Source organism: Haematobia irritans, chromosome 2 (genome assembly GCF_050003625.1).
Source record: "Haematobia irritans isolate KBUSLIRL chromosome 2, ASM5000362v1, whole genome shotgun sequence".
NCBI lineage: Eukaryota > Metazoa > Arthropoda > Insecta > Diptera > Muscidae > Haematobia > Haematobia irritans.
In genome coordinates, this window is record NC_134398.1 from 6,660,386 (window position 1) to 6,686,956 (window position 26,571).

Here is a 26,571-nt window from a genome sequence, read left to right on the forward strand (position 1 = left end):
TAATTCTTTCCTCCCAAACGAAATTTTAGACAAACAAAGTTCGTTTCTCATTTGCTTTTCGCTGTAAGGAAGTGTATTTGGAAGAAAAGTATATACTTTTTGTGATAAACGTTTATTCTTTTCCAGGATGTAAAAACAATTTCATAAAGACTAGCTCAAAAAAAAAACATTATTTTCTTGCTAATTGCATTGTCCCTCACATCTTTCTCACATCCACGAGGATTTTTAGTTCTTAACCCCTTTTCCTGTAATACCAACAATGTAGACGAAATTATACAATTTTATAAATTTTTAAAATTTTTTTTACCTTTCGCCTGGACGGAGAATCGAACCGCGGACCATGCACATTGTAAGCCAACACACTAACCACTGAGCTATGTACCTGTTATGGTCATCAATAGATAAATATCCATATAAGTTATATTTATATAGCATAGCTTGCGGCGCCCACGAACCGAATAAACAAAGTTTATTTAACAGAAACAAACATTTAGTTTGGCACCGTGGAGCAGTGGTAGCTACGTCCAACTCTCATGCCAAGGGTCGTGGGTTCGATCCCTGATTCGGCCAAAGTTTTTTTTTTTTTGCTTTTGTTTTTTTTTTACATATATTCCAGATATATTCGGAAGATTCCGAAAAAATGTTCAACATTACATTGTACTATATTAAATTTTGAACTGTAAAATGTGTCTTATTAAAGACCTAAAGTCAGAAAAGAACAGTGTTTAATATAAACGAAATTGACTGTGTTGTTATTTCAAAAATAACTTTTTTTATTGAAAAAATAAAAATTTTGTAACAAACGAATTTTTTTGGTGATAAAAGTTTAAAATTTTCGAAGCAATTCAAAAAACTCTAACAAAAGAAAAACGTTTTCGGTACACGTTTTCCAAACGTTTTTTTTTCTTTGCGTGTAGCGCTACAATTCCAAGAAGTGTGTTTTGCATTAAAATCTCCTAACAATAAAAAATCTTGAGCATTCGAAGTAAGTAGGCGAATATCTCTTTCAAAGTTGGGGCCGTATCTGGGTGAATATGCCGCAGTTACAAAGAGAGTGCGATTATTAATTGTAATTTCAGCTGAAATACATTCTATATGCAGCGTAAAAAACGAAGGTAAAATCCTGTGTTTAATGCATTTACGTATAATCAACGCCACACCACCACCTCTGGATTCCAAGCGATCATTACGGTAAATAAAATAATTTTTGAAATAAATTTTGTGATTTGCATTTAAAAACGTTTCATTTAACGAGGCAACTAATATTTTTTCACTCTCAAGAACAAATACCAATTGCTTTTAGTTAAATGAATTTAAAAAAGGGGAAAAATATACACAAATAAAGATTATAAATTTAGTAAAATCGTGTTTCCCACAAAATAGTTTCTTAAAATTTATAAATTTTACCAATAATGCGCCCATCTTCAACTTCGTATGGTACTAAAGATATTCTTGCAATTTTGAACCCCACCAAACTACGAACTTTTCTTTACTAAAAACAAATAATGATGAGTAATAAATTGTCATCAATTTTTAGAAAAACAAAATTACTTATTTTTGTGAATTCGGCTTGACATCTATCTGCCTTTTTCATATAGTTTAGTTTCATTTTTATAAATTTATGTAATTTTTCTAATATTATCCTTATTTTTTAAAAGTTTCTATTTTTATGGAAAGAGTATGGAAGCAGTGATCTATATTTTGTTTAACGTGAAAAGCGTGAAGTCATGCACTCTGAAATATTGATCCAAAATTGTAAAATTGTCATACTGAATTTATAAGAAATGTTGTTAAAATTTTATTTTTTTTTTTGAAAATTTTGTTAAAATTTTATTTCTATAGCAAATGTTGACAACATTTTATTTCTATAGAAAATTTTGTTACAATTTTATTTCTAGAGCAAATATTGTCAAAATTTTATTTCTATAGAAACTTTTGTTAAAATTTTATTTCTAAAGAAATTTTTGTTAAAATTTTATTTCTAAAGAAATTTTTCTCAAAATTGTATTTCTATAGAAAATTTTGTCAAAATTTTATTTCTCTAGAAAATTTTGTCAAAATTTTATTTCTCCAGAAAATTTAGCCAAAATTTTATTTCCATAGACAATTTTGTCAAAATATTATTTCTATAAAAAATTTTGTCAAAATTTTATTTCTATAGAAAATTTTGTTAAAATTTAATTTCTATAGAAAATTTTGTCAAAATGTTATTTTTCTAGGAAATTTTGTCAAAATTTTATTTCTATAGAAAATTTTGTCAAAATTTTATTTCTCTAGAAAATGTTGTCAAAATTTTACTTCTATAGAAAATTTTGTCAAAATTTTATTTCTCTACAAAATGTTGTCAAAATTTTATTTCTGTGGAAAATTTTGTTAAAATTTTATTTCTATAGCAATTTTTCTCAAAATTGTATTTCTATAGAAAATTTTGTCAAAATTTTATTTCTATAGAAAATTTTGTGAAAATGTCATGTCTATAGAAAATTTTGTCAAAATGTTATTTCTCTAAAAAAATGTTATTTCTATAGAAAATTTTGTCAAAATTTTATTTCTATAGAAAATTTTGTCAAAATTATATTTCTATAGAAAATTTTTGTCAAATTTTTATTTCTATAGAAAATTTTGTCAAAATTTTATTTCTATAGAAAATTTTATCAAAATTTCTCAAAATTTTATTTCTATAGAAAATTTTGTCAAAATTTTATTCCTCAGAAAATTTTGTCAAACTTTTATTTCTTTGGAAATTTTGTCAAAGTTTTATTTCTATAGAAAATTTCCCCAAAATTTTACTTCTATTGAAAATTTTGTCAAAATTTTATTTCTATAGAAAATTTTTGTCAAAATTTTATTTCTATAGAAAATTTTGTCAAAATTTCTCAAAATTTTATTTCTATAGAAAATTTTGTCAAAATATTATTCCTTAGAAATTTTTGTCAAACTTTTATTTCTATAGAAAATCTTGTCAAAATTTTATTTCTATAGAAAATTTTGTCAATATTTTATTTCTATATAAAAGTTTGTCAAAATTTTATTACTATCGACAATTTTGTTAAAATTTTATTTCTATAGAAATTTTTCTCAAAATTTTATTTGTATAGAACATGTTGTCAAAATTTTATTTTTATAGAACAATTTGTCAAAATTTTAGTTCTTAGAAAATATTGTCAACATTTTACTTCTATAAAAAAACTTTGTCAAAATTTTATTTCTCAAAGAAATTTTGTTAAAATTTTATTTCTATAGAAAATTTTGTCAAAATTTTATTTCTCTAGAAAATTTTGTCTGAATTTTATTTTTGTAGAATATGTTGTCAAAATTTTATTTCTATAGAAAATTTTGTCAAAATTTTATTTCTATAGAAAATTTTGTCAAAATTTTATTTCTCTAAATTTTTTTTAATTTTATTTCTATAGAATATGTTGTCAAAATTGTATTTCTTAGACAATTTTGTCAAAATTTTATTTCTTAGAAAATTTTGTCAAAATTTTATTTCTTAGAAAATTTTGTCAAAATTTTATTTCTCTAGATTTGCAAAATTTTTTGCATACTTTTAGGCGACTATGTTCTTTAAAAAAAAATTATCAATGCATGGGAAATGTATCTGTCTAATATAATCAATGTAAATCGATGCCGAATTCATTCCAATGGAAAGCCACTCCCTTTTCATTGTCCAACTTAAGCCTTTTTCTTAGTTTTCCCTATCATATCATAGCAAATAATATCCCCATGGCTATTGTAAGCCAGTGTCTACTCTCATATACAACCATATCACACAAAGGCCAAAGAGGTAATAGTCTTGGAAAATAACGCTTCATAAGAATACTTGAGAGAATCCTTTCATGTACAAGTCCTTAAGTCATGAATGTAGCAGACACAGTTGGGGTTTCTTAGTTCGCTACGGGCCATTAACTGAGAGTCAATATTTGAGTAGTTTGTGGTGGTTGTCGTCCCCTATGTGCTTTGTAATCTTTTGGCCTATAAGCAAATAAGTAGTACAAGCTATTTAAATAGGACTGCGGGGTATACGCCATTATATTGCGCCTCTGTCGGTTCATCTAAAAGGCAATGACTCGTGATGGTGACAAGAAGCGTAAGTGCCTTTTTTCCATACCTCATTTTTTTATGTTAAAGTCAAAAGAACTTGAAACTATTTGTCAGTATGTCAATTTATGTATACAATGCTGACAATTCTTGATGATACTCAGAGATTTCACATTGACACACACTCACTCACCAACACCATAACATTCTATAAAATAATTCAAATTGAAATTCAAACAATGCCTCAAGCACCTCTTCTGAGTTCGCGCTTTTCTATGCAAATTGCAATGGTTTCCTGAAATGCACTTGCTCGCTCACCCACTCATACAATCAGCCACTACAGCCATACACACGCATACATAAAAACACTTACACGGCTTTACAAGTGTTCAGCAAAGGGAGGGGGCGTTATTGTTAGTCAAATAAGTGAACAAGACACATTCATTGTAGATCTAGGCGGTTTTTTTTGCTCTTTTACTGGCTGCTTGGCAAGCAAGCAGATTGGTTTGCAGGATATTGCTTGTAAGCTTTAGGCAATTTCTTCTTATCTTATGTAAATTATAATTCATTTTAGAAAGTTTTTAAATTTAAATTCGAAATCTCTGCATTAAATCTCAAGTAAAATAGTCATAATTATGAGGTTTACACAGGCACTTGCCCAATTGTTCCGAACATTGAATTTGTGAAACTAAAATTCCTTTGGAAATAAACTTAATGCATAAACATCAGTTTTGTAAATACAAAAACAGAAAAAAACTTATCAAAGAAAGTTTAAAACGATAGCAATACAGGGCTTTAGAAATGCCTGATTGGATGTTAGGTCATGCGAGTATCACCAGGTGAATGTAGACACTGACAAAAAATATTTAACTATTATCAATAATTGTAAAACTTCACTTTTAAGACACACAATTTATACAATATTAAGGACGATATTTTTTTAAATAAAGAAATTTTAATTACAACATTTTATAAAGTTTGATTTGGTTGATTTTTTCAATAAACTTAGGAATCTTTGAATCTATGTTCGTTCCTCTGATAAAATAGCTTATTTCAAATAAGGCAAGTTTTCCTTAAAGTTTCTATTTAATGAAATAAAAATTACAGTCAATCCAGCAACCATTTGTAGCCACGGTTGCCACGATCGAATTCTACCAAAAATGGTAGATTTTTTACTGTTTTGTAAATTGGTAAAATTCTTGAAATTTTGGTAGATTTTGCAAAATATTCCTCTCCACTTTTGACAAAATTTTCTATAGAAAACCAATTTGACAAAATTTTCTATGGAAATAAAATCTTGGCAACATTTTCTATAGAAATAAATTTTATCTAATTTTACAAATATTAATCGCGCTTTATGGACAAATTTAGATTAAGGAACTTGATTAATAGAGTCATTGAAAAGAAAACTCCAGATACAAATCAATACACGCCTAGACTGTAAATGTTTCGGTTCGGGCGAATGAACCTTTCCACAGGGGAGCCATCGTGGTGCAATGGTTAGCATGCCCGCCTTGCATACACAAGGTCGTGGGTTCGATTCCTGCTTCGACCGAACACCAAAAAGTTTTTCAGCGATGGATTATCCCACCTCCGTAATGCTGGTGACATATCTGAGGGTTTCAAAGCTTCGCTAAGTGGTTTCACTGCAATGTGGAACGCCGTTCGGACTCGGCTATAAAAAGGAGGTCCCTTGTCATTGAGCTTAACATGGAATCGAGCAGCACTCAGTGATAAGAGTGAAGTTCACCAATGTGGTATCACAATGGACTGAATAGTCTAAGTGAGCCTGATACATCGGGCTGCCACGTAACCTAACCTAACCTACCCTTTCCACAGCCTTTAGTATAGATCTGGCTGGGGTAGATAACTCAAGAAAATATCTAGGAATTTTCCTCTTACAAATTGAATCATCTTTACTCCCACTGTACATCATCTTTTCATATAATAATAAATAAATTCTGGCAAAATTTTGTAGAAATAAAATTTTGACAAAATTTTCTACAGAACTAAAATTTCAACAAAATTCTCTATGGAAATAAAATTTTGACAAAATTTTCTATAGAAATAAAATTTTGACAAAATTTTCCACAGAACTAAAATTTCAACAAAATTCTCTATGGAAATAAAATTTTTACAACATTTTTATAGAAATAAAATTTTAACAAAATTTTTTATAGAAATAAAATTTTGACAAAATTTTCTAAGGAAAAAAAATTGACAAAAATTTTTATAGAAATAAAATTTTGAACAAATTTTCTATAGAAATAACATTTTAACAAAATTTTCTATAGAAATAAAATTTTGACAAAATTCTCTATGGAAATAAAATTTTGACAAAATCTGCTATAGAAATAAAATGTTGACAAAATTTTCTAAAAAAATAAAATTTTGAAGAAAGTTTTTAGAGAAATAAAATTTTGACAAAATTTTCTATAGAAAAAAAAATTGACAAAATTTTCTATAGAAATAACATTTTGACAAAATTTTCTATAGAAACAAAATTTTGACAAAAATTTTCTACAGAAACAAAATGTTGACAAGATTTTCTATAGAAATAAAATTTTGACAAAATATTCTGTAGAAATAAAATTTTGACAAAATTTTCTATAGAAATAAAATTTTGACAAAATTTTCTACAGAACTACAATTTCGACAAAATTCTCTATGAAAATAAAATTTTGACACATTTTTGACAAAATTTTCTATAGGAAAAAAATTGACAACATTTTCTATAGAAATAAAATTTTGACAAAATTTTCTATAGAAATAAAATTTTGAGAAAATTTTCTATAGAAATAAAATATTGACAAAATTTTCTATAGAAATAAAATTTTGACAACAATTTCTATAGAAATAAAATTTTTACAAAAATTTCTATAGAAAAAAATTTTTTTTAAATTTTCTGTAGTCATAAAATGTTGACAAAATTTTCTATAAAAATAAAATTTTTACAAAATTTTATTTCTATAAAAAATGTTGACAAAATTTTTCTATAAAAAAATGTTGACAAAATTATCTATAGAAATAAAATTTTTGACAAAAATTTTTATAGAAATAAAATTTTGAGAAAATTTTCTATAGAAATAAAATTTTAACAAATTTTTTTAGAAATAAAATTTTGACAAAATCCTCTATGGAAATAAAATCTAGACACATTTTTGACAAAATTTTCTATAGAAATAAAATTTTGATAAAATTTTCTATGGAAATAAAATTTTCGCAAAGTTTTCTATAGAACAAATTTTGACAAAATTCTTTATTGAAATAAAATTTTGACAAAATTTGCTATAGAAATAAAATTTTTACAAATTTCGTTTAGGAAATAAACAAACAAAATTTGCTATAGACATAAAATTTTGACAAAATTCTCTATAGAAAAAAAAATTTGACAAAATTTTCTATAGAAATAAAATTTTTGACAAACATTTTTATGTATACAAATCAATAACCAACAGTAAACATCCAAGTAAACCAATTTATTTTCTTAGTGTAGTATTGTGAATTCTTTGAATTGTTATTTAAAGGCCTTCAAGGTCTCTCATTTTCGGCAATGTAAACATCATCTTCTAATTGTGTTTAAACAAGACTTTTTGGAAACTTTGAAATTAATTTCTTCCGTTTCCTATTCCTATTTAGGCACAGTGTTTTACAGTGGGAGGTTTTGGAGAAATTGACATTTTTTTAATATCGCAGACTTTGACAAAACCAAAATAATACCATACCACCCAGTAGAGGCAGTATATATAGAGTTTTCAATATGAATTTGGTTTCCAACTGTCTATCTATGTGTCCATTAATATGTCCCTTCGTCTGTTTATCTGTCTGCCTGTTTGTGTTGGTGAAGTATGCGATAATATATTTGCAAGCGATTGGGTATCAATTTATTCACAATTTATTTAACCTTTTTATAATAATATTTTCCATATACTTTAGCGAAGACATACCATAAGATTATGCATATGGCTAGTATTACAACTAATGGCACCTTTCGATTTTGCTGTATTAAATTTATCAACACTATTTCATTGCTAATGGGCAAACTACATGTTGGCGCCTGAAAGTATGCAACAATTTCACTGGGAAGTTTCCCATTACAATGAAACCATTTAGAGAAAATTTGATACACCCAGAAATATCACCCAAGAGGAGAACAAGCTTTTTGGTGTTCGGTATGGGTTTTAGAAAAGCTTTTTGGTGTTCGGTCTGGGTTTTAAAGGGTGATACGATCAAAATTCGGTCAATATAAACTTGACGTATTTCTTTCAATTTTGCATTTAAAAAACCTGAACACCCCTCATTTTGAAGGCGTGTGTGTGTGTAGAATGTTGCACCTATTTTGATTTTGGAATTCACTCTTCAGTTGTCAAAATGCCGTCCAAGCAAGAAGAGCAGCGTATCAAAATCTTGCTCGCGCATCGCGAAAATCCGAGCTACTCGCACGCAAAGCTGGCAAAATTGCTAAAAATTGCCAAATCAACCGTTACAAATGTAATTAAAGTGTTTGGGGAACGTTTGTCGACAGCCAAGAAGTCTGGATCGGGGGGAAATCGAAAACCGGAAGCCGCTGAGACGACAAAGAGAGTTGCCGGTAGTTTCAAGCGAAACCCTAACCTCTCTCTCCGAGATGCCGCAAATAAGCTGGGTGTATCGTCTACAACCGTGCATCGAGCCAAAAAACGAGCCGGACTATCGACTTACAAGAAAGTAGTGACTCCAAATCGCGATGATAAACAAAATACGGCGGCCAAAGCGCGATCCCGGAGGCTGTACACGACGATGCTGACGAAGTTTGACTGCGTGGTAATGGACGACGAAACCTACGTCAAATCCGAATACAAGCAGCTTCCGGGACAGGAGTTTTATACGGCAAAAGGAAGGGGAAAGGTAGCAGATATTTTCAAGCACATAAAACTGTCAAAGTTCGCAAAGAAATATCTGGTTTGGCAAGCCATATGTACCTGTGGCTTGAAAAGCAGCATTTTCATAGCTTGCGGGACTGTCAACCAAGAAATTTAGGTGAAAGAGTGTTTGAATAAACGTCTGCTGCCTTTCCTGAAGAAACACGGTTGTTCCGTACTGTTTTGCCGGATTTGGCATCTTGCCATTACGGTAAAAGGGACATGGAGTGGTACGCCGCCAACAACGTGCAGGTGGTTCCCAAGGACAAGAACCCTCCCAACACGCCAGAGCTCCGCCCAATTGAGAAATACTGGGGTATTGTCAAGCGGAACCTATGGAAGCCCAAAAAAACTGCTAAGGACGAGCAGCAGTTCAAGGCAAACTGGCTTTCTGCGGCGAAGAAGGTGGACAAGGTGGCTGTACAAAATCTGATGGCAGATGTCAAGCGTGAGGCCCGGCATTTCGGATTTGGAAAAGCGAAAGCCTAACTGAATATTTTTCCCGAATTTTGTACTAATTGAACTTGAAAAAGAAATTTAATTTGATTTTTTAAATAAACGATTTCAGCAATTTACACGCGTTTTCCCTTGACCAAATTTTGACCGTATCACCCTTTATCACCCAAGAGGAGAACAAGCATCACAGAAAAGCTTTTTGGAGTTCGGTATGGGTTTTAACCCATGACCCTTTGTATGCAAGGTGAACATAATAACCATTGTACGACGGTGGGTTCCTCGCCACCCACCGCAGAAATTGTATATACCCTTCCTCGCAGAAATTGTTAACAGCATATTAATGGCTCAACCTTTTGGGATACCTTAGAAAAAAAAAGAATTATTACATACTCCCTTTTAAGATTTTTTTTTAAATTTCTTAAAACATAACATCGATTCAATTCAATTCATTTCTTAGGATATACCCACTAAAGGGTGATACGGTCAAAATTTGGTCAAGGGAAAACGCGTGTAAATCGGTAAAATCGTTTATTTAAAAAATCTAATTAAATTTCTTTTTCAAGTTCAATTAGTATAAAATTCAGGAAAAATATTCAGTTAGGCTTTCGCTTTTCCAAATCCGAATTGTCGGGCCTCTCGCTTGACACCTGACATCAGATTTTGTACAGCCACCTTGTCCACCTTCTTCGCCGCAGAAAGCCAGTTTGCCTTGAACTGCTGCTCGTCCTTAGCAGTTTTTTTGGTCTTCTTTAGGTTCCGCTTGACAATAGCCCAGTATTTCTCAATTGGGCGGAGCTCTGGCGTGTTGGGAGGGTTCTTGTCCTTGGGAACCACCTGCACGTTGTTGGCGGCGTACTACTCCATGGCCTTTTTACCGTAATGGCAAGATGCCAAATCCGGCCAAAACAGTACGGAACAACCGTGTTTCTTCAGGAAAGGCAGCAGACGTTTATTCAAACAAACAAACAGTCCCGGAAGCTATGAAAATGCTGCTTTTCAAGCCACAGGTACAGATGGCTTGCCATACCAGATATTTCTTTGCGAACTTTGACAGTTTTATGTGCTTGAAAATATCTGCTACCTTTCCCCTTCCTTTTGCCGTATAAGACTCCTGTCCCGGAAGCTGCTTGTAGTCGGCTTTGACGTAGATTTCGTCGTCCATTACCACGCAGTCAAACTTCGTCAGCATCGTCGTGTACAGCCTCCGGGTCGCGCTTTGGCCGTCGTATTTTGTTTATCATCGCGATTTGGAGTCACTACCTTCTTGTAAGTCGATAGTCCGGCTCGTTTTTTGGCTCGATGCACGGTTGTAGACGATACACCCAGCTTATTTGCGGCATCTCGGAGAGAGAGGTTAGGGTTTCACTTGAAACTACCGGCAACTCTCTTTGTCGTCTCAGCGGCTTCCGGTTTTCGATTGCCCCCCGATCCAGACTTCCTGGCTATCGACAAACGTTCCCCAAACACTTTAATTACATTTGTAACGGTTGATTTGGCAATTTTTAGCAATTTCGCCAGCTTTGCGTGCGAGTAACTGGGACTTTCGCGAAGCGCGAGTAAAATTTTGATACGCTGCTCTTCTTGCGTGGACAGCATTTTGACAACTGAAGAGTGAATTCCAAAATCAAAATAGGAGCAACATTCTACACACACACACCTTCAAAATGAGGGGTGTTCAGGTTTTTTAAATGCAAAATTGAAAGAAATACGTCAAGTTTATATTGACCAAATTTTGACCGTATCACCCTTTACCTCAAATCATAATCGAAAATTATATTTCTCCACTGTGCAATTTCCACAGGGTTCCTTGCGATTATCGTTCAATCGAAACCTGTGGGACCTACTATTTATTTCCTTATTTCCTGTTAATGCTTTGTGATAAAGAAGAATAAAATTAAATTGGTGAATTTAAAGCGATTGAATCATGACAAAATGCCTGTTTCCCCAAACACGCATTTCAAATGAATCGCAGATTCCTTTGAGAATGAAATTCCAAAACCAAACCAAAAGAAGCCTGCTTCACCTTACCCCACCACAAATCCAAAGCAAACAACACCAGAAACAAACAAACCAACGAAGAACTCAAAGAAGTCGTTAGGTAAACAATTTACAACAACAAAAAATGAAAGAAAATGAGCACCGGCAATTTTCATACCTTGACGAAATATCAAAAGGTAAAAAGCAAACACATGATGAAGAATTAAGCGTAATCATTATATGAACGATATGGGAATGATGTACCGGAATAGGGTAACAAGTAAGGGGATATGTTAGCTCCTCTTCCCTCTTTGTACTTTGTATAATTCTCCTACCCTCAAAGAAAATATTTTTAAAGCCATACGAATGATACAAACAAACTTCATATGTTCACTTTATTGGCATGTAATGCCATAGCATGGAAGCTACATAATTTTTTTCTTCACTCTTTTTAGTTTGCTTACTTTCATCCACATCTATCATAATTCCGCATGAATGGACGTTAAAGTTATAAAGCATACAGAAAAAAATAAAAAAAGACATCAGAAGAAAGTACATTCTAGCAAAGGGAATCACGAAATTGTTTGGAAACTACTCAAGCAACTAAGGATCAAAAAGCGAGGTAGTGAAATCATAGGACCGAAGACACTTTGTCCAACCATCGCTCTACAACATAAAGCAGATAGACTCATCTATCACTCGCCACCTATCACTCAAGTCCTTAATTATCTTTAATTGATTTCCATTAAAAATTTAAATTTTCATCTTAACTCAAAGTCATCACTTTTCCGCAGGATGTTCACCACAACTTCCACGAAATTAATATAAAGCTAACAAATAAAAATGTTTCGGGATTACGTCATTGATTCCCATGGATTTCTATAATTTGTTCTAAGTTTGAAAATTACTTTTGAACTTTAGTTGAGTTTCCAACAAAAAAGTTTGTCTTTAATAGACTCTCGACAACAACAGAAAACGTTCAATGTTCACATATATTTCGAGTGAAGTCTATTGTGTGATACTCAAGTGCATAGAGAGAGAGAGAGTGGGAGGATGGGGTAGAGAGAATAGAAAATAGAATAATTTATATAAATGTTCCATGAGTTCAGAAGCGAATAACAATAAATCCCAGTGATTTCAATCCATTGTTATCTCTCCCACACACACACACATACACCCAATCACACCCATACACCTCAATAGGGAGGATGATTGTCTCTTGGTATCCATAGAGGTTCAAGATATACAATGACTTTATTAATGGTCTTTCCCTGTTAGAAGAAAATTTAAGTAGGGTAGGATATTGACAAATCATGACTGTCTATACAAAAAAAAATATGACAATCTGGATATTGAATCCAGGTACCAGAACAAGGTTCTAACAACAGTTTTGGCTAATTGAGACAATCCGTCCATAGCAATGATAAATGAACTGAAACTACCTTTAACTCAAAGAAGACTCAAAGGAGGATGGGTTCTATGTCTGATTGGTTCCATGCCTCCCTTAACATAATATCGTACTAAATGCGTCCAATACTATAAATTTGAGAACTTCCTGCTTCTAAAACCATAGTGTTATCAAGCGAAGGAAGAATTGTGGCGCCTGCAAATATGCAAAGTAATTGTATTGTAGCTGTTAAAACCGGGTTCATTGATGAACTGTTTCAATGATTGATCTTCAATAAAAATGGAGATAAAATTATTCTTGGGGTTATTTATATCCAATATGAAAAAAAAAAACGCGGCGTCATAGAAAAATCTTATGCAATTAATTTAAATCGTATTATTTTTGTTATAAAAAAAATTGTCACTTTTTTAAACTTAGTGTGTCACATTTTATTGCAAGTGAAATATTTATTTAATTTTTTTTAATTTGACCATTCTTAAAAACTCACATTGGTATATTATTTAAATGACCTTTCTCTCTCTCTCTCTTATTTTAATATAATTTGTCGTTTTGCTATTATCTAGTAGGTACAATTCTTTTTTTTTGTTTTTTTGGACGACTATTAGGAAAATCTTTTGACAGGAGATGACATCTCATTTAACGACCAACAAGAATCTCAATGTCATTATAAATTTCTGAGAATAGTTAAGTATTCAAAAATTGGTTTCCCATATTATCGTTTCAATATAACACAACATCTCCCCTTCTTCTTTCTCTAATTTTATATTTTCTCAAACTACACTTTCATCGAAGCATATGTGAGTTCATGGATTAAAACATAATGACTGTAATATTCAAGGTTCCCCATGCTTAAGATTACCAATCTAAAAAATGTATCCCTACCCTTAAAAAATATTTGTTTAATTTTGAAATAACCAATCGTTTTTAATCTCTCTCCTTCCTTTCACATTGTTCCCCAAATTTACAGCACCTCACTTTCAAAGCAAACTAATTCTATGCCATGTTAATTACTCCATGGTTTACTAGGGTATGTTTGTCTTGACTCTACCACCATAGAGGATAGCGTGTAAACAAATACTTAGCCGGAATTCTTAATAGCTTTCTATCTTCTAAAAATAATTAAGTTAACAGCCTTTTTTTGATTATATTCAAAAAGTCATCACCAAAAGTCCTAGATTACATGGGTATTAAACATGTGTTCTGTCTGACATATGTAAATAATTTGATCGTTTCAATTACGTTTGCTAAAAGTTTGGGAATGTAATAGGGGAAGAGATAAAGGTGGAAAGATGATAGGGATGTATTGAGGTTATTAAAGAAATTCCTTAAAATTACCACTTGTAACATTGATATCCTTGTTCTAGGGTTGATGGAATTTAATTGGAAATTTGTTTCTTTCGTCTCTCCTCTTGTCTCAGCATTTTTGTTGTTTTACAATCAAATAGATTTTTCACCTACATGTGTTGTATTTGGCTATACAAAAAGGCTACACATATATGGGGCATTCAATGATGGAAATTATATTAACTTCCTTGATCCCAATAAGTTTCTCTATTTTTCCTTGAGAAAAACTAATAAAAAATTAAAATGTGTCTTCTAGTATCAAGAATGCAAATCTTAACTTTAAAAGTGAATTGCGATTCCTTGCTTTTTTGCACCCAGAGAAAGAATATGATCACCTCAAACATGTTTCAAGAGCACCATGTTACTTTTTCACCGCGACCATGTAGCATTTTTGTCGCAAAAATATTCTTTTCTCCTCAAACATAACATGCTTTCCGAAATCAGATACATAATTTCCGAGAAAAGTACGTGGTTTCGACAAACATGCTACATGTTTCCGTGAAAAAGGAACATTTTGCTCTTGGAACATGATTGTGGTGATCATATTACTTCTCTGCGTGTGGCTCAGAATCGATACTAATATAATTTGATAAACTTTTCTATAGAAATAAAATTTTTTAAAACTTTGTAAAGAAATAAAAATTTGACAAATATCTCTATTGAAATAAACTTTTGACAAAATTTTCTATAGAAATAAAATTTTGACAAAATTATCTATAAAAATAAAATTTTCACACAATTATCTATAGAAATAAAATTTTGAAGAATATTTGAAAATATACTAAAACGAATTTATTACAATTATGTTTCTTTTAAATAATATACAAAATAATTTTTTGCATCTCCATAGTACATCACAATTCGAACAAAATTTCCACCACAATTCCTTTACATTCGATGTCAATTATCAGGAAAATCAATCAAATCAAGGATGTTTTTTTTAATGGGAGCATTGTTGTAGCTCAACCCAAATCAGACAGTTCTTGAGCATTTTGACAAACTTTTCTATAGAAATAAAATTTTGACAAAAAATTTCTGTATAAATAAAAATTTGACAAATATTTCTATAAAACTAAACTTTTAACAAAATTTTCTGTAGAAACAAAATTTTGACAAAATTTTCTATGGAAATAAAATTTTGACAAAATTTTCTATGGAAATAAAATTTTGACAAAATTTTCTATGGAAATAAAATTTTGACGAAATTTTCTGTAGAATAAAATTTGGACAAATTTTTCTATAAAAAAAATTAACAAAATTTTCTATGGAAATAAAATTTTCACATAATTTTCTATGGAAATAAAATTTTTACAAAATTTTCTATAAAAATAAAATTTTGACAAAATTTTCAACAGAAATAAAAAACAAAATATTCTATAGAATATTCTATTTTGATAAAATTTTCTATAGAAATAAAATTTCGCTAAAATTTTGACAAATATTTCTATAAAAATAAAGAGAAAAGAAAAGAGATATGTTTGTTTCGAATTTATTTCGGCATAAGCCGGCTATCAATGTAAAACCTTTTTTCGGAGGGTTCAAGTGTGGTTTTTGTTGGGTTTAATAAACTGCCTGAATTTATTCTGATAATTGGTTGATAGTTTTGCTGCAAGTAGAGGATGCTGATGAGGAATGTGGTAATTCCGAAACGTGCGTCCATCCAACCATCTTGCAGTCTATAGGGCTTTGCCCAAATAAATTTGACAAACATTCTTTTCCTCTGTTGGTTAAGCTACACTTGTAGCTTAGTCAATGTATGGATTTAAGCTGCAATAAAAAACAATAACAAAAATAAACTTTCAACAAAATTTTCTATAAAAATAAAATTTTGACAACATTTTCTATGGAAATAAAAATTCGACAAAATTTTCTATGGAAATACAATTTTGACAAAATTTTTATAGAATAAAATTTTGACAAATTTTTCTATAGAAATACAATTTTTACAAAATTTTCTGAAAAAATAAAATTTTGACCAAATCTTCAACAGAAATAAAAAAACAAAATATTGATAAAATTTTCTATAGAAATAAAATTTCGCTAACATTTTGACAAATATTTCTATAAAAATAAACATTCAACAAAATTTTCTATAGAAATAATATTTTGTGAAAATTTTCTATAGAAAAACAAGTAAGGAAAGTCTAAAGTCGGGCGGGGCCGACTATATTATACCCTACACCACTTTGTAGATCTAAATTTTCGATACGATATCACATCCGTGAAATGTGGTGGGGGCTATATATAAAGGTTTGTCCCAAATACATACATTTAAATATCACTCGATGTGGACAGAACTTGATAGACATTTACAAAATCTACACTGAAAAAACAGTGAACCCACCAGGAAGAAAAGTTTCGGTTAATTTTAGAAAATTTTGAACATTTGTAGAAAATTTTAACTAAACAGTATTACAAACGTTGGCATCACGCCGATGTCATAAAAATAAGTAAATATTTTTCGACAAATTCAAGAAAATTTATTAGACATAACTAAGTTTTTTCACTTGTTAAAGAAAATTTTGTAGTTTGAAGGAAAAATTTGGAGTTCAAAATTGCAAGAATGTCTTTAGTGATATACGAAGTTCATGATGGACGCATTTTTGGTAAAATTTACAAATTTAAAGAAATTCTGAACTATTTTGTGGAAGGTACGAATTTAGTTAATCATTATGCTTCATTTGAGTTCATTTTTTTTCCTCGGTTTTAGTTAATTTAACTAACGTAAACAAAAAATTATTAGAGTAAAGGAAACTTTCTCCAAACATAATAATTCCATGAACTAAAATAAAGTAAAATTGGCTTTAGTGAAATAGAGAGTTCACTTTTTTTTGAGTGTATAGACTCAAAATTTAAGTCGGCTAATGCACTAGGGTGGAACACAATATTAGTAAGAAATATGGGAAACATTTAAATCTGAAGCAATTTTAAGCAAACTTCGCAAAAGTTTATTTATGATTTATCGCTCGATATATATGTATTAGAAGTTTAGGAAAATTAGAGTCATTTTTACAACTTTTCGACTAAGCAGTGGCGATTTTACAAGGAAAATGTTGGTCGAAATCAGAAAAACATATATATGGGAGCTAAATCTAAATCTGAACCGATGTCAACCAAATTTGGCACGCATAGCTACAATGCTAATTCTACTCCCTGTGCAAAATTTCAACTAAATCGGAGTTAAAAATTGGCCTCTGTGGTCATATGAGTGTAAATCGGGCGAAAGCTATATATGGAAGCTATATCAAAATCTGAACCGATTTCAACAAAATTTGGCACGTATAGCTACAATGCCAATTATACTCTCTGTGCAAAATTTCAACTAAATCGGAGCAAAAAATTGGCCTCTGTGGTCATTTGAGTGTAAATCGGGCGAAAGCTATATATGGGAGCTATATCTAAATCTGAACCGATTTCAACCAAATTTGGCACGCATAGCTATAATGCTAATTCTATTCCCTGTGCAAAATTTCAACTAAATCGGAGCAAAAACTTGGCCTCTGTGGGCAAATGAGTGTAAATCGGGCGAAAGCTATATATGGGAGCTATATCTAAATCTGAACCGATTTCAACCAAATTTGGCACGCATAGCTAAAATGCTAATTATATTCGCTGTGCAAAATTTCAACTAAATCGGAGCAAAAACTTGGCCTCTGTGGGCAAATGAGTGTAAATCGGGCGAATGCTATATATGTGAGCTATATCTAAATCTGAACCGATTTGGCTGATATTTTGCAAGTTTTTCGAGACTCATAAAATATTCGGATGTACGGAGTTTGAGGAAGATCGGTGATATACACGCCAATTATGACAAGATCGGTGAAAAATATATATGGCAGCTATATCTAAATCTGAACCGATTTTTTCCAAAATCAATAGGGATCGTCTTTGAGCCGAAACAGGACCCTATACCAAATTTTTTGATTTTTCGTGAACGTTTCCGTTTCATTTTTTTTACCGTCCGTTCAAAATTTTTGAATGTATTTTTTTTCTATTTGTGTAGATTCCACCATCCATTGTCTCTTATGGAATATCCTATGTAAGCATATTTCTTAAAATGTAAATTAATTGTTATTTAGATGGAAAAGTGATATGGTTTTAATGACGGGTCTATTGTCGCAACACAAAGGACTTTTTCAAGGAAATTCACGTAATTTGTTTTCACTCATGTGTGAAAAGAAAGGTGAATTTCAATTTTAGACTTTCAAAGGCATATTCAACATCACAATCATTAGATAGGTTTTCTATTCTAGTTTGGTTTCTGGGCATGTGTGTGTGTCACTCATTCACACTTTCACATCCATATACAAGGTATACATGAGTGTGTGTGTAACAAGGGTTGTATTATACTTCAATTAATTTTAAAATTGAGAAGACAATTACCATCTAAGTACTCTTGAATTAATTATATGAAGTCGTTATATCAAATACAGGCTATCTACATTGTTAATGACCTAATTGACTTTTCGTTGTAACATAAGTGTGAAAATTTGACTAAAATTTGTCATTTATATGATGTCGAAACTCGGTTTTACGAACGATATGTTGTCAGGTCCATTTCGTTATTTAGAAAAATTCATTAAATCACAAATTACCTCTACAACAAACAAAGTTTTCTATAGAAATAAAATTTTGACAAAATTTTCTATAGACATAAAATGATGACAAAATTTTGTATAGAAATAAAATGATGACAATATTTTCTATAGAAATAAAATTTTGACAAAATTTTCTATAGAAATAAATAAAATTTTGACAAAATTTTCTATAGAAATAAATAAAATTTTGACAAAATTTTCTACAGAGATAAACTTTTGAAAAAATTTTCCATAGAAACAAAATTTTGACAACATTTTTCTATAGAAATAGAATTTTGACAAAATTTTCTATAGAAATAACATTTTTACAAAATTATCTATAGAAATAAAATGTTAACCAAATTTTCTATAGAAATAAAATTTTGGCATAATTTTCTATAGAAATAAAATTTTGACAAAATTTTCTATAGAAATAAAATTTTGACAAAATTTTCTATAGAAATAAAATTTTAACAACATTTTCTATAGAAATAAAATTTTGACAAATTTTTCTATAGAAATAAAATTTTGGAAAAATTTTCTATAAAATAAAATGTTGACAAAATTTTCTATAGAAATAAAATTTTGACATAATTTTCTACAGAAATAAAATTTTGACAAAACTTTGTATACAAAAAAACTTTGACAAAATTTTCTACATAGATAAACTTTTGAAAAAATTTTCCATAGAAACAAAATTTTGACAACATTTTTCTATAAAAATAAAATTTTGACAAAATTTTCTATAGAAATAAAATTTTGACAATATTTTCTATAGAAATAAAATTTTGACAAAATTTTCTATAGAAATAAAATTTTGACAAAATTATCTACAGAAATAAAATTTTGACAAAACTTTGTATACAAAAAAACTTTTAACAAAATTTTCTATTAAAATTAAATTTTGACATTTTCTATTGAAATAAAATTTTGACAACATTTTCTATAGAAATTAAATTTTTGACAAAATTTTCCATAGAAATAAAGTTTTGACAAAATTTCCTATAGAAGTAAAATTTTGAAAAAATTGTCTATATATAAAGAGATAAAATGTTGACAAAATTTTCTATAGAAATAGAATTTTTGCAAAATTTTCTACAGAAATAAAATTTTGACAAAATTTTCTATAGAAATAGAATTTTGACAAAATTTTCTATAGAAATAAAATTTTGACAAAATTTCCTATAGAAATAGAATTTTGACAAAATTTTCTATAGAAATAAAATTTTGACAAAATTTTCTATAGAAATTAAATTTTGACATAGTTTTCTATAGAAATAAAATTTTGACAAAATTTTCTATAGAAATAGAATTTTGAAAAAATTTTCTATAGAAATAAAATTTTGACAAAATTTTCTATAGAAATTAAATTTTGACATAGTTTTCTATAGAAATAAAATTTTGACAAAACTTTGTATACAAAAAAATCTTTGACAAAATTTTCTATAGAAATTAAATTTTTGACAAAATTTTCCATAGAAATAAAATTTTAACATAATTTTCTATAGAAATAAAATTTTGACAAAATTATCTATAGAAATAAAATGTTGACAAAATTTTCTATATAAATAAAATTTTGACAAAACTTTGTATACAAAAAACCTTTTGACAAAATTTTCTATAGAAATTAAATTTTGACAAAATTTTCTATTGAAATAAAATTTTTACAAAAATTTCTATAAAAATAAAATATTGACAAATATTTCTATATAAATAAAATTTTGACAAAACTTTGTATACAAAAAAAAAGACAACATTTTCTATAGAAATTAAATTTTTTGGCAAAATTTTCTATAGAAATAAAGTTTTGACAAAATTTCCTATAGAAGTAAAATTTTGACAAAATTGTCTATATATATATACAGAGATAATTTTTTCTATAGAAATAGAATTTTTACAAAATTTTCTACAGAAATACAATTTTGCCAAAATTTTCTATAGAAATAAAGTTTTGACAACGTTTTTTATAGAAATAATTTTTTTACAAAATTTTCTATAGAAATAAAATTTTAACAACATTTTCTATAGAAATAAAATTTTGACAAATTTTTCTATAGAAATAAAATTTTGGCAAAATTTTCTATAAAATAAAATGTTGACAAAATTTTCTCCAGAAATAAAATTTTGACAAAATTGTCTTTAGAAATAAATTTTTGAGAAATTTGACTATAGAAATAAATTTTTGATAAAATGTTCTATAGTAATAAAATTTTGGCATATCTGCATGTCTTAGAAATACCTACTTAATTTTCTAAAGAGCTTAAACTACTTTTACTATCGTAAAATATTGATTTTTGTGTAGAGAGTCTATTTCGACTCATTGTTTTTTTTTTCGTAAAATCGAACGTAAATTTTGTACAAACTGATACTAAATTTATTATATTTTTACAATTTTTTTTTGTGTTAGTGCAAAATTTTATATTTTTTGAGTTGACTTTGAATTTTGTAATCATTTGACAAAAATTCAATGCAAACGTCAATTTTCCACTTTTATATCTCTAGTATCCTTCACTTCACTGTAAATTCAAATTAAGGTCTATTCGTCTATTCTATCCCCTATTCATTTCCCTTACAAATTTACCCGCCCCTAATACCCTAAAAACTGGGATTTGTTTCAAACATTTCAACAACATGTCCACTGCATGTCCACTTACCTTAAGAATATTGAACAACGAAATTACTGTCAATTTTGTTTTTGATTGAACAACATTGATAGCTTACGTGATTTGTGTGCCTAGGTAAACAAGAGGCATGCCTGTCATTCTTCTCTATTACTCTTCGGAAAATATATTAACCTAAATGCCACTTGGCTCACCACAACTAATAAACTGTTAACAAACAAACAACAAATAATAATAGCACTAAGAACTTATGGTGATTGGTCTCACTCAACCCCCACTCAACCTCGTTCAACCTCAAGAGCTTACATCATAGGCATTTGTCTTTGAATTCCAGGGAGCGTATGATTGACATAAAAGAGATATTGAGAAGTGATATAGTCAAACAAAAGCTTGGAAAAAATGTTAAAGGTGATTTAATATACATTGGGAGAAAATTGAGACCAATCATGATGATGGATTCAACAAAATGACACCTGCCTATGGCATAGGAAGGTATACTAGAGATATCAAATATCGACTAAGGTCTTTTCAATAGTCGTCACAATAAGATCGAGAATGCCATAGATTAGGAAATACATTTTATGGAACATTTAAGACAGGCAATGACAGTTGGAATTTGTGAAAGAAGGAAATTTGCGGTAGTTCTCCTTAATATGTATATTGCTATTCGAACAGAGGTACACTGAGAAACATGCCAAAAAATACTTATAAAAATACCATTTTAATTTAAAAACAAGTACATACAGTCATAAGTTCGGCCAGGCCGAATCTTATGTACCCTCCATCATGGATTGTATAGAAACTTGTACTAAAGACTGTCATCCACAATCGAATTAATTGGGTTGCGGTAACACTTGCTGATGGCAAGGTATCTTAAAACTTATTAACACCGTCTTCTCAATTCAGTTAGTCCATACGGGGTATATATTAAACAAAAAAAGGCCGATTAAATAAGTATATAATTCAGTTTGACAATATTTTCTATAGCAATAAAATTTTGAAAATTTTTTCTATGGAAATAAAATTTTGAAAATTTTTTCTATGGAAATAAAATCTTGACAAAATGTTGTATAGTAATAAAATTTTGACAAAATTTTCTATAGAAATAAAATTTTGACAAAATTTTCTATAGAAATAAAATTTTGACAAATTTTTCTATAGTAATAAAATTTTCTATAGAAATAAAATTTTGACAAAATTGTCTATAGAAATAAAATTTTGACAAAATTTTCTATAGAAATAAAATCTTGACAAAATTTTGTATAGTAATAAAATTTTGACAAAATTTTCTATAGAAATAAAATTTTGACAAAATTTTCTATAGAAATAAAATTTTGACAAAATTTTCTATAGAAATAAAATTTTGACAAAATTTTGTATAGTAATAAAATTTTGACAAAATTTTCTATAGAAATACAATTTTGACAAAATTTTCTATAGAAATACAATTTTGACAAAATTTTCTATAGAAATAAAATTGTTGTAGATTACTTTTGGGGATCGGCTATATATAACTATAGACCGATACGGACCAATTTTGGCATGGTTGTTAGCGGCCATGTACTAGCGCAAATCTGGATGTCAAATTTGGGGATCGCTTTAATGGGGGTTACCGATCCCCAGAATTGACCTCCGGAGCCTCATGGATGAGAAAACTTCATCGGTTTCGCTTGAAATTTGGTACGTTGTGTTAGTATATGATCTCTAACAATTATGCAGGAATTGGTCCATATCGGTAAATAATTATATGTAGCCCCCATATAAACCGATCCCAAAATTCACCCGATCCGGTTGAAATTTGCTCTTCCAAGGGGCTCCGGAGGTCAAATCTGGGGATCGGTTTAAATGGGGGTTATATATAATGAAGACTGGTATGGACCAATATTTGCATGTTGTTAGAGATCATATACTAACACCACGTACCAAATTTCAAGCGAAACCGATGAAGTTTTCTCATCCATGAGGCTCCGGAGGTAAATTCTGGGGATCGGTTTATATGGGGGCTATATATAATTATGGACCGATATGGATCAATTTTGGCATGGTTATTAGAGACCATATACTAACACCATGCACCAAATTTCAATCGGATCGGGTGAAATTTGCTTCTCTTAGAGGCTCCGCAAGCCAAATCGGGGGATCGATTTATATGGGGGCTATATATAATTATGGACCGATGCGGACCAATTTTTGCGTAGTTGTTACAGACCATATACTAACCAAATGCACCAAATTTCAGCCTGATCGGATGAAATTTGCTTCTCTTAGAGGCTCCGCAAGCCAAATCGGGGGATCGACTTATATGGGGGCTATATATAATTATGGACCGATGTGGATCAATTTTTGCGTAGTTGTTACAGACCATATACTAACCACATGCACCAAATTTCAGCCTGATCAGATGAAATTTGCTTCTCTTAGAGGCTCCGCAAGCCAAATCTGGGGATCAGTTTATATGAGGGCTATATATAATTATGAACCGATGGACCAATCTTTGCATGGTTGTTAGAGACCATATACGAACCACATGCACCAAATTTCAACCGGATCGGATGAATTTTGCTCCTCCAAGAGGCTCCGCAAGCCAAATCGGGGGATCGATTTATATGGGGGCTATATATAATTATGGACCGATATGGACAAATTTTTGCATGGTTGCCTGGTGTTAGTATATGGTCTCTAACATATACTAACACCATGTACCAAATTTCAACCGGATCGGATGAATTGTGCTCCTCCAAGAGGCTCTGCAAGCCAAATCTGAGCGTCGGTTTATATGGAGGCTATACGTAAAAGTGGTCCGATATGGCCCATTTGCAATACCATCTGAGAGCCACCGTGGTGCAACGGTTAGCATGCCCGCCTTGCATACACAAGGTCGTGGGTTCGATTCCTGCTTCGACTTAACACCAAAAAGTTTTTCAGTGGTAGATTATCCCATCTCAGTAATGCTGGTGACATTTCTGAGTGTTTCAAAGCTTCTGTAAGTGGTTTCACTACAATGTGGAACGCCGTTCGGACTCGGCTATAAAAAGTAGGTCCCTTGTCATTGAGCTTAACATGGAATCGGGTAGCACTCAGTGATAAGAGAGAAGTTCACCAATGTGGTATCACAATGGACTGAATAGTCTAAGTGAGCCTGATACATCAGGCTGCCACCTAACCTAACCTACAGCAATAACAACTACTTGTGCCAAGTTTCAAGTCGATAGCTTGTTTCATTCGGAAGTTAGCGTGATTTCAACAAACGGACGGACGGACATGCTTAAATCGACTCAGAATATCACCACGATCCAGATTACATATACTTTATGGGGTCTTAGAGCAATATTTCGATGTGTTACAAACAGAATGACAAAGTTAATATATTTACCCCCCATCCTATGGTGGAGGGTATAAAAAATACACTACGCAAAACGGATCAATCCCAGGACTGGTACAAGACTACAACATACTTTGGATTTTAGACAACTCTCTCAGTTCTGAAGGCATGGAAGGGACCCAACACTTTAAAATGAGGTTGTCTTTGGCGGACATGATTTATTCCAAAGTATTAGTCCAGGCGGGCACCAGTCATATTTCTTGACTCCAAGCTACATTGAAGAATATTTGCAAATATACTAGAACGAATTTATTTGAATTATTATGTTTCTTTTAAATAATATACAAAATAATTTTTTTCCCCGTGCATCTCCATAGTACATCATCCATCAAGGCCATCAAGGAACAATTCGAACAAAATTTCCCCCCACAATTCCTTTACATTCGATGTCAATTATCAGGAAAATCAGTAAATGATGTTTTTTCAATGGGAGCATTGTTGTAGCTCAACCCAAATCAGACTGTTCTTAAGCAAGGGCAAACCCTTGAAGCTCAAATGCCAAATCAACAAGTACTAAAATCTATGCGTCTGTGTGTGTGTGAGTGAGTAGTGAATATGGGAGAATATATTTGGTTTAAATACGATACTCACCTTATGCCTCCCACATTTAATATTATGCGATTTTCGCCATCCATTTTGTTGATGTTGTTGCTGCTGCTGCTGGCTGTATGCACAATTTATCATTCCAATAATAATAATCAACCAAGGAAAAACGTTGTGGTTGTTGTTGTTGTGGTTGCAAAAGGAATGGCGGAAACTAAAGCAACGAAAGACCGAACCACGGATCGAAGAAAAATCTTATGAAGGGTTTCTCTACGAAACTAAACTGAAATTATATGATAGTCGTAGTCTTGGTCGTAGTTGAATTCTGTTTTGTGGCAGTTATTTGTTCTTTTTTTTTTTGAATTCTCACATCTATTGTTGTTTTTGTTTTTATTTTCCTATGGTGATAATGTACACAATTTTTCACTTTTCCTTTGGTATAACGTGGTTTGGTTACTGTTGTTGTTTTTCACTTATTTTTTTTTTAGTTGCCTATCTATGGATTGGGTTTGGTTTGGTTTGCTTCGTTTTGTTCGATAAGAACAATGGTGATGTTGATGATGCTGATGTTGTGGCTATAGGGAATGAAATAAAACGATAAGATAATGTCGAAGGATATCATTTTATCCCTGACACTACAACTTTCAACCTAGCACGAACACATTCCCATACATCCACACTCTGTCATTGACATATGTAAGTCAACACATATGTATGAGCAAAGGATATGGGAATGGGATGAATGAGTATGTGTTTAGTGTTATTATCCTGGCGTGTAGTCAAATTAACAGCTCTTCTTTGTTATTTTGTTTTTTTTGCTGTTCTTTCTTTCTGTTTGTTTACTGCTGCTATCGTTGATGATGCTGATGAGGACACAGTGATTTTATGTTCGAAGAGGTTTTTGTTTGGCGCTCGTTCCTTCGTATATATTATTCAATAGCATTTGTCATTTTAAGCTAAGTTCAGTCCTTTGCTTGTTAAATGGCTTAATTGCACTTAAGTTGCCACAATGAATGACATTAATTAGTTAATACCCGCTACCGTTGCTACCACAAGCCGACGAAAACAACGACACTCAGATGCTTGCACCATTATTATGGTATTTCTTTTCAACATAACAATGACAATGGCGTTAAAGGCAATGTCAAAATATAACGGTAAGGCCTTTGGTTACGTCAAAGCAGCTAATGGCTAAAGGGCCATCACACGAAAAGAGCATCAACGGCGACGACGACGACGACGCAATTATGGCAGAACAACTTTTATTTTCCGTGAGAGAATGAAAACACGTTTTTAATAATGAAAGGACTTTTAATTTGTT

General features: G+C 30.6%; 1 protein-coding gene across 4 annotated transcripts in view; it reads right to left on the minus strand.

Moving 5' to 3' along the window:
- Positions 1 to 26,571, minus strand: part of Shawl (Shaw-like) — a 95,829-nt gene that overhangs the window by 61,101 nt on the left and 8,157 nt on the right. For all 4 annotated transcript variants that reach the window (XM_075293224.1, XM_075293226.1, XM_075293223.1 and 1 more), the window contains exon 2: positions 25,299 to 25,825. In XM_075293224.1, the coding sequence (XP_075149339.1) occupies positions 25,299 to 25,342 (44 nt within the window). In that variant the 5' untranslated portion in view covers positions 25,343 to 25,825. The remainder of the gene's footprint in view (positions 1 to 25,298; positions 25,826 to 26,571) is intronic.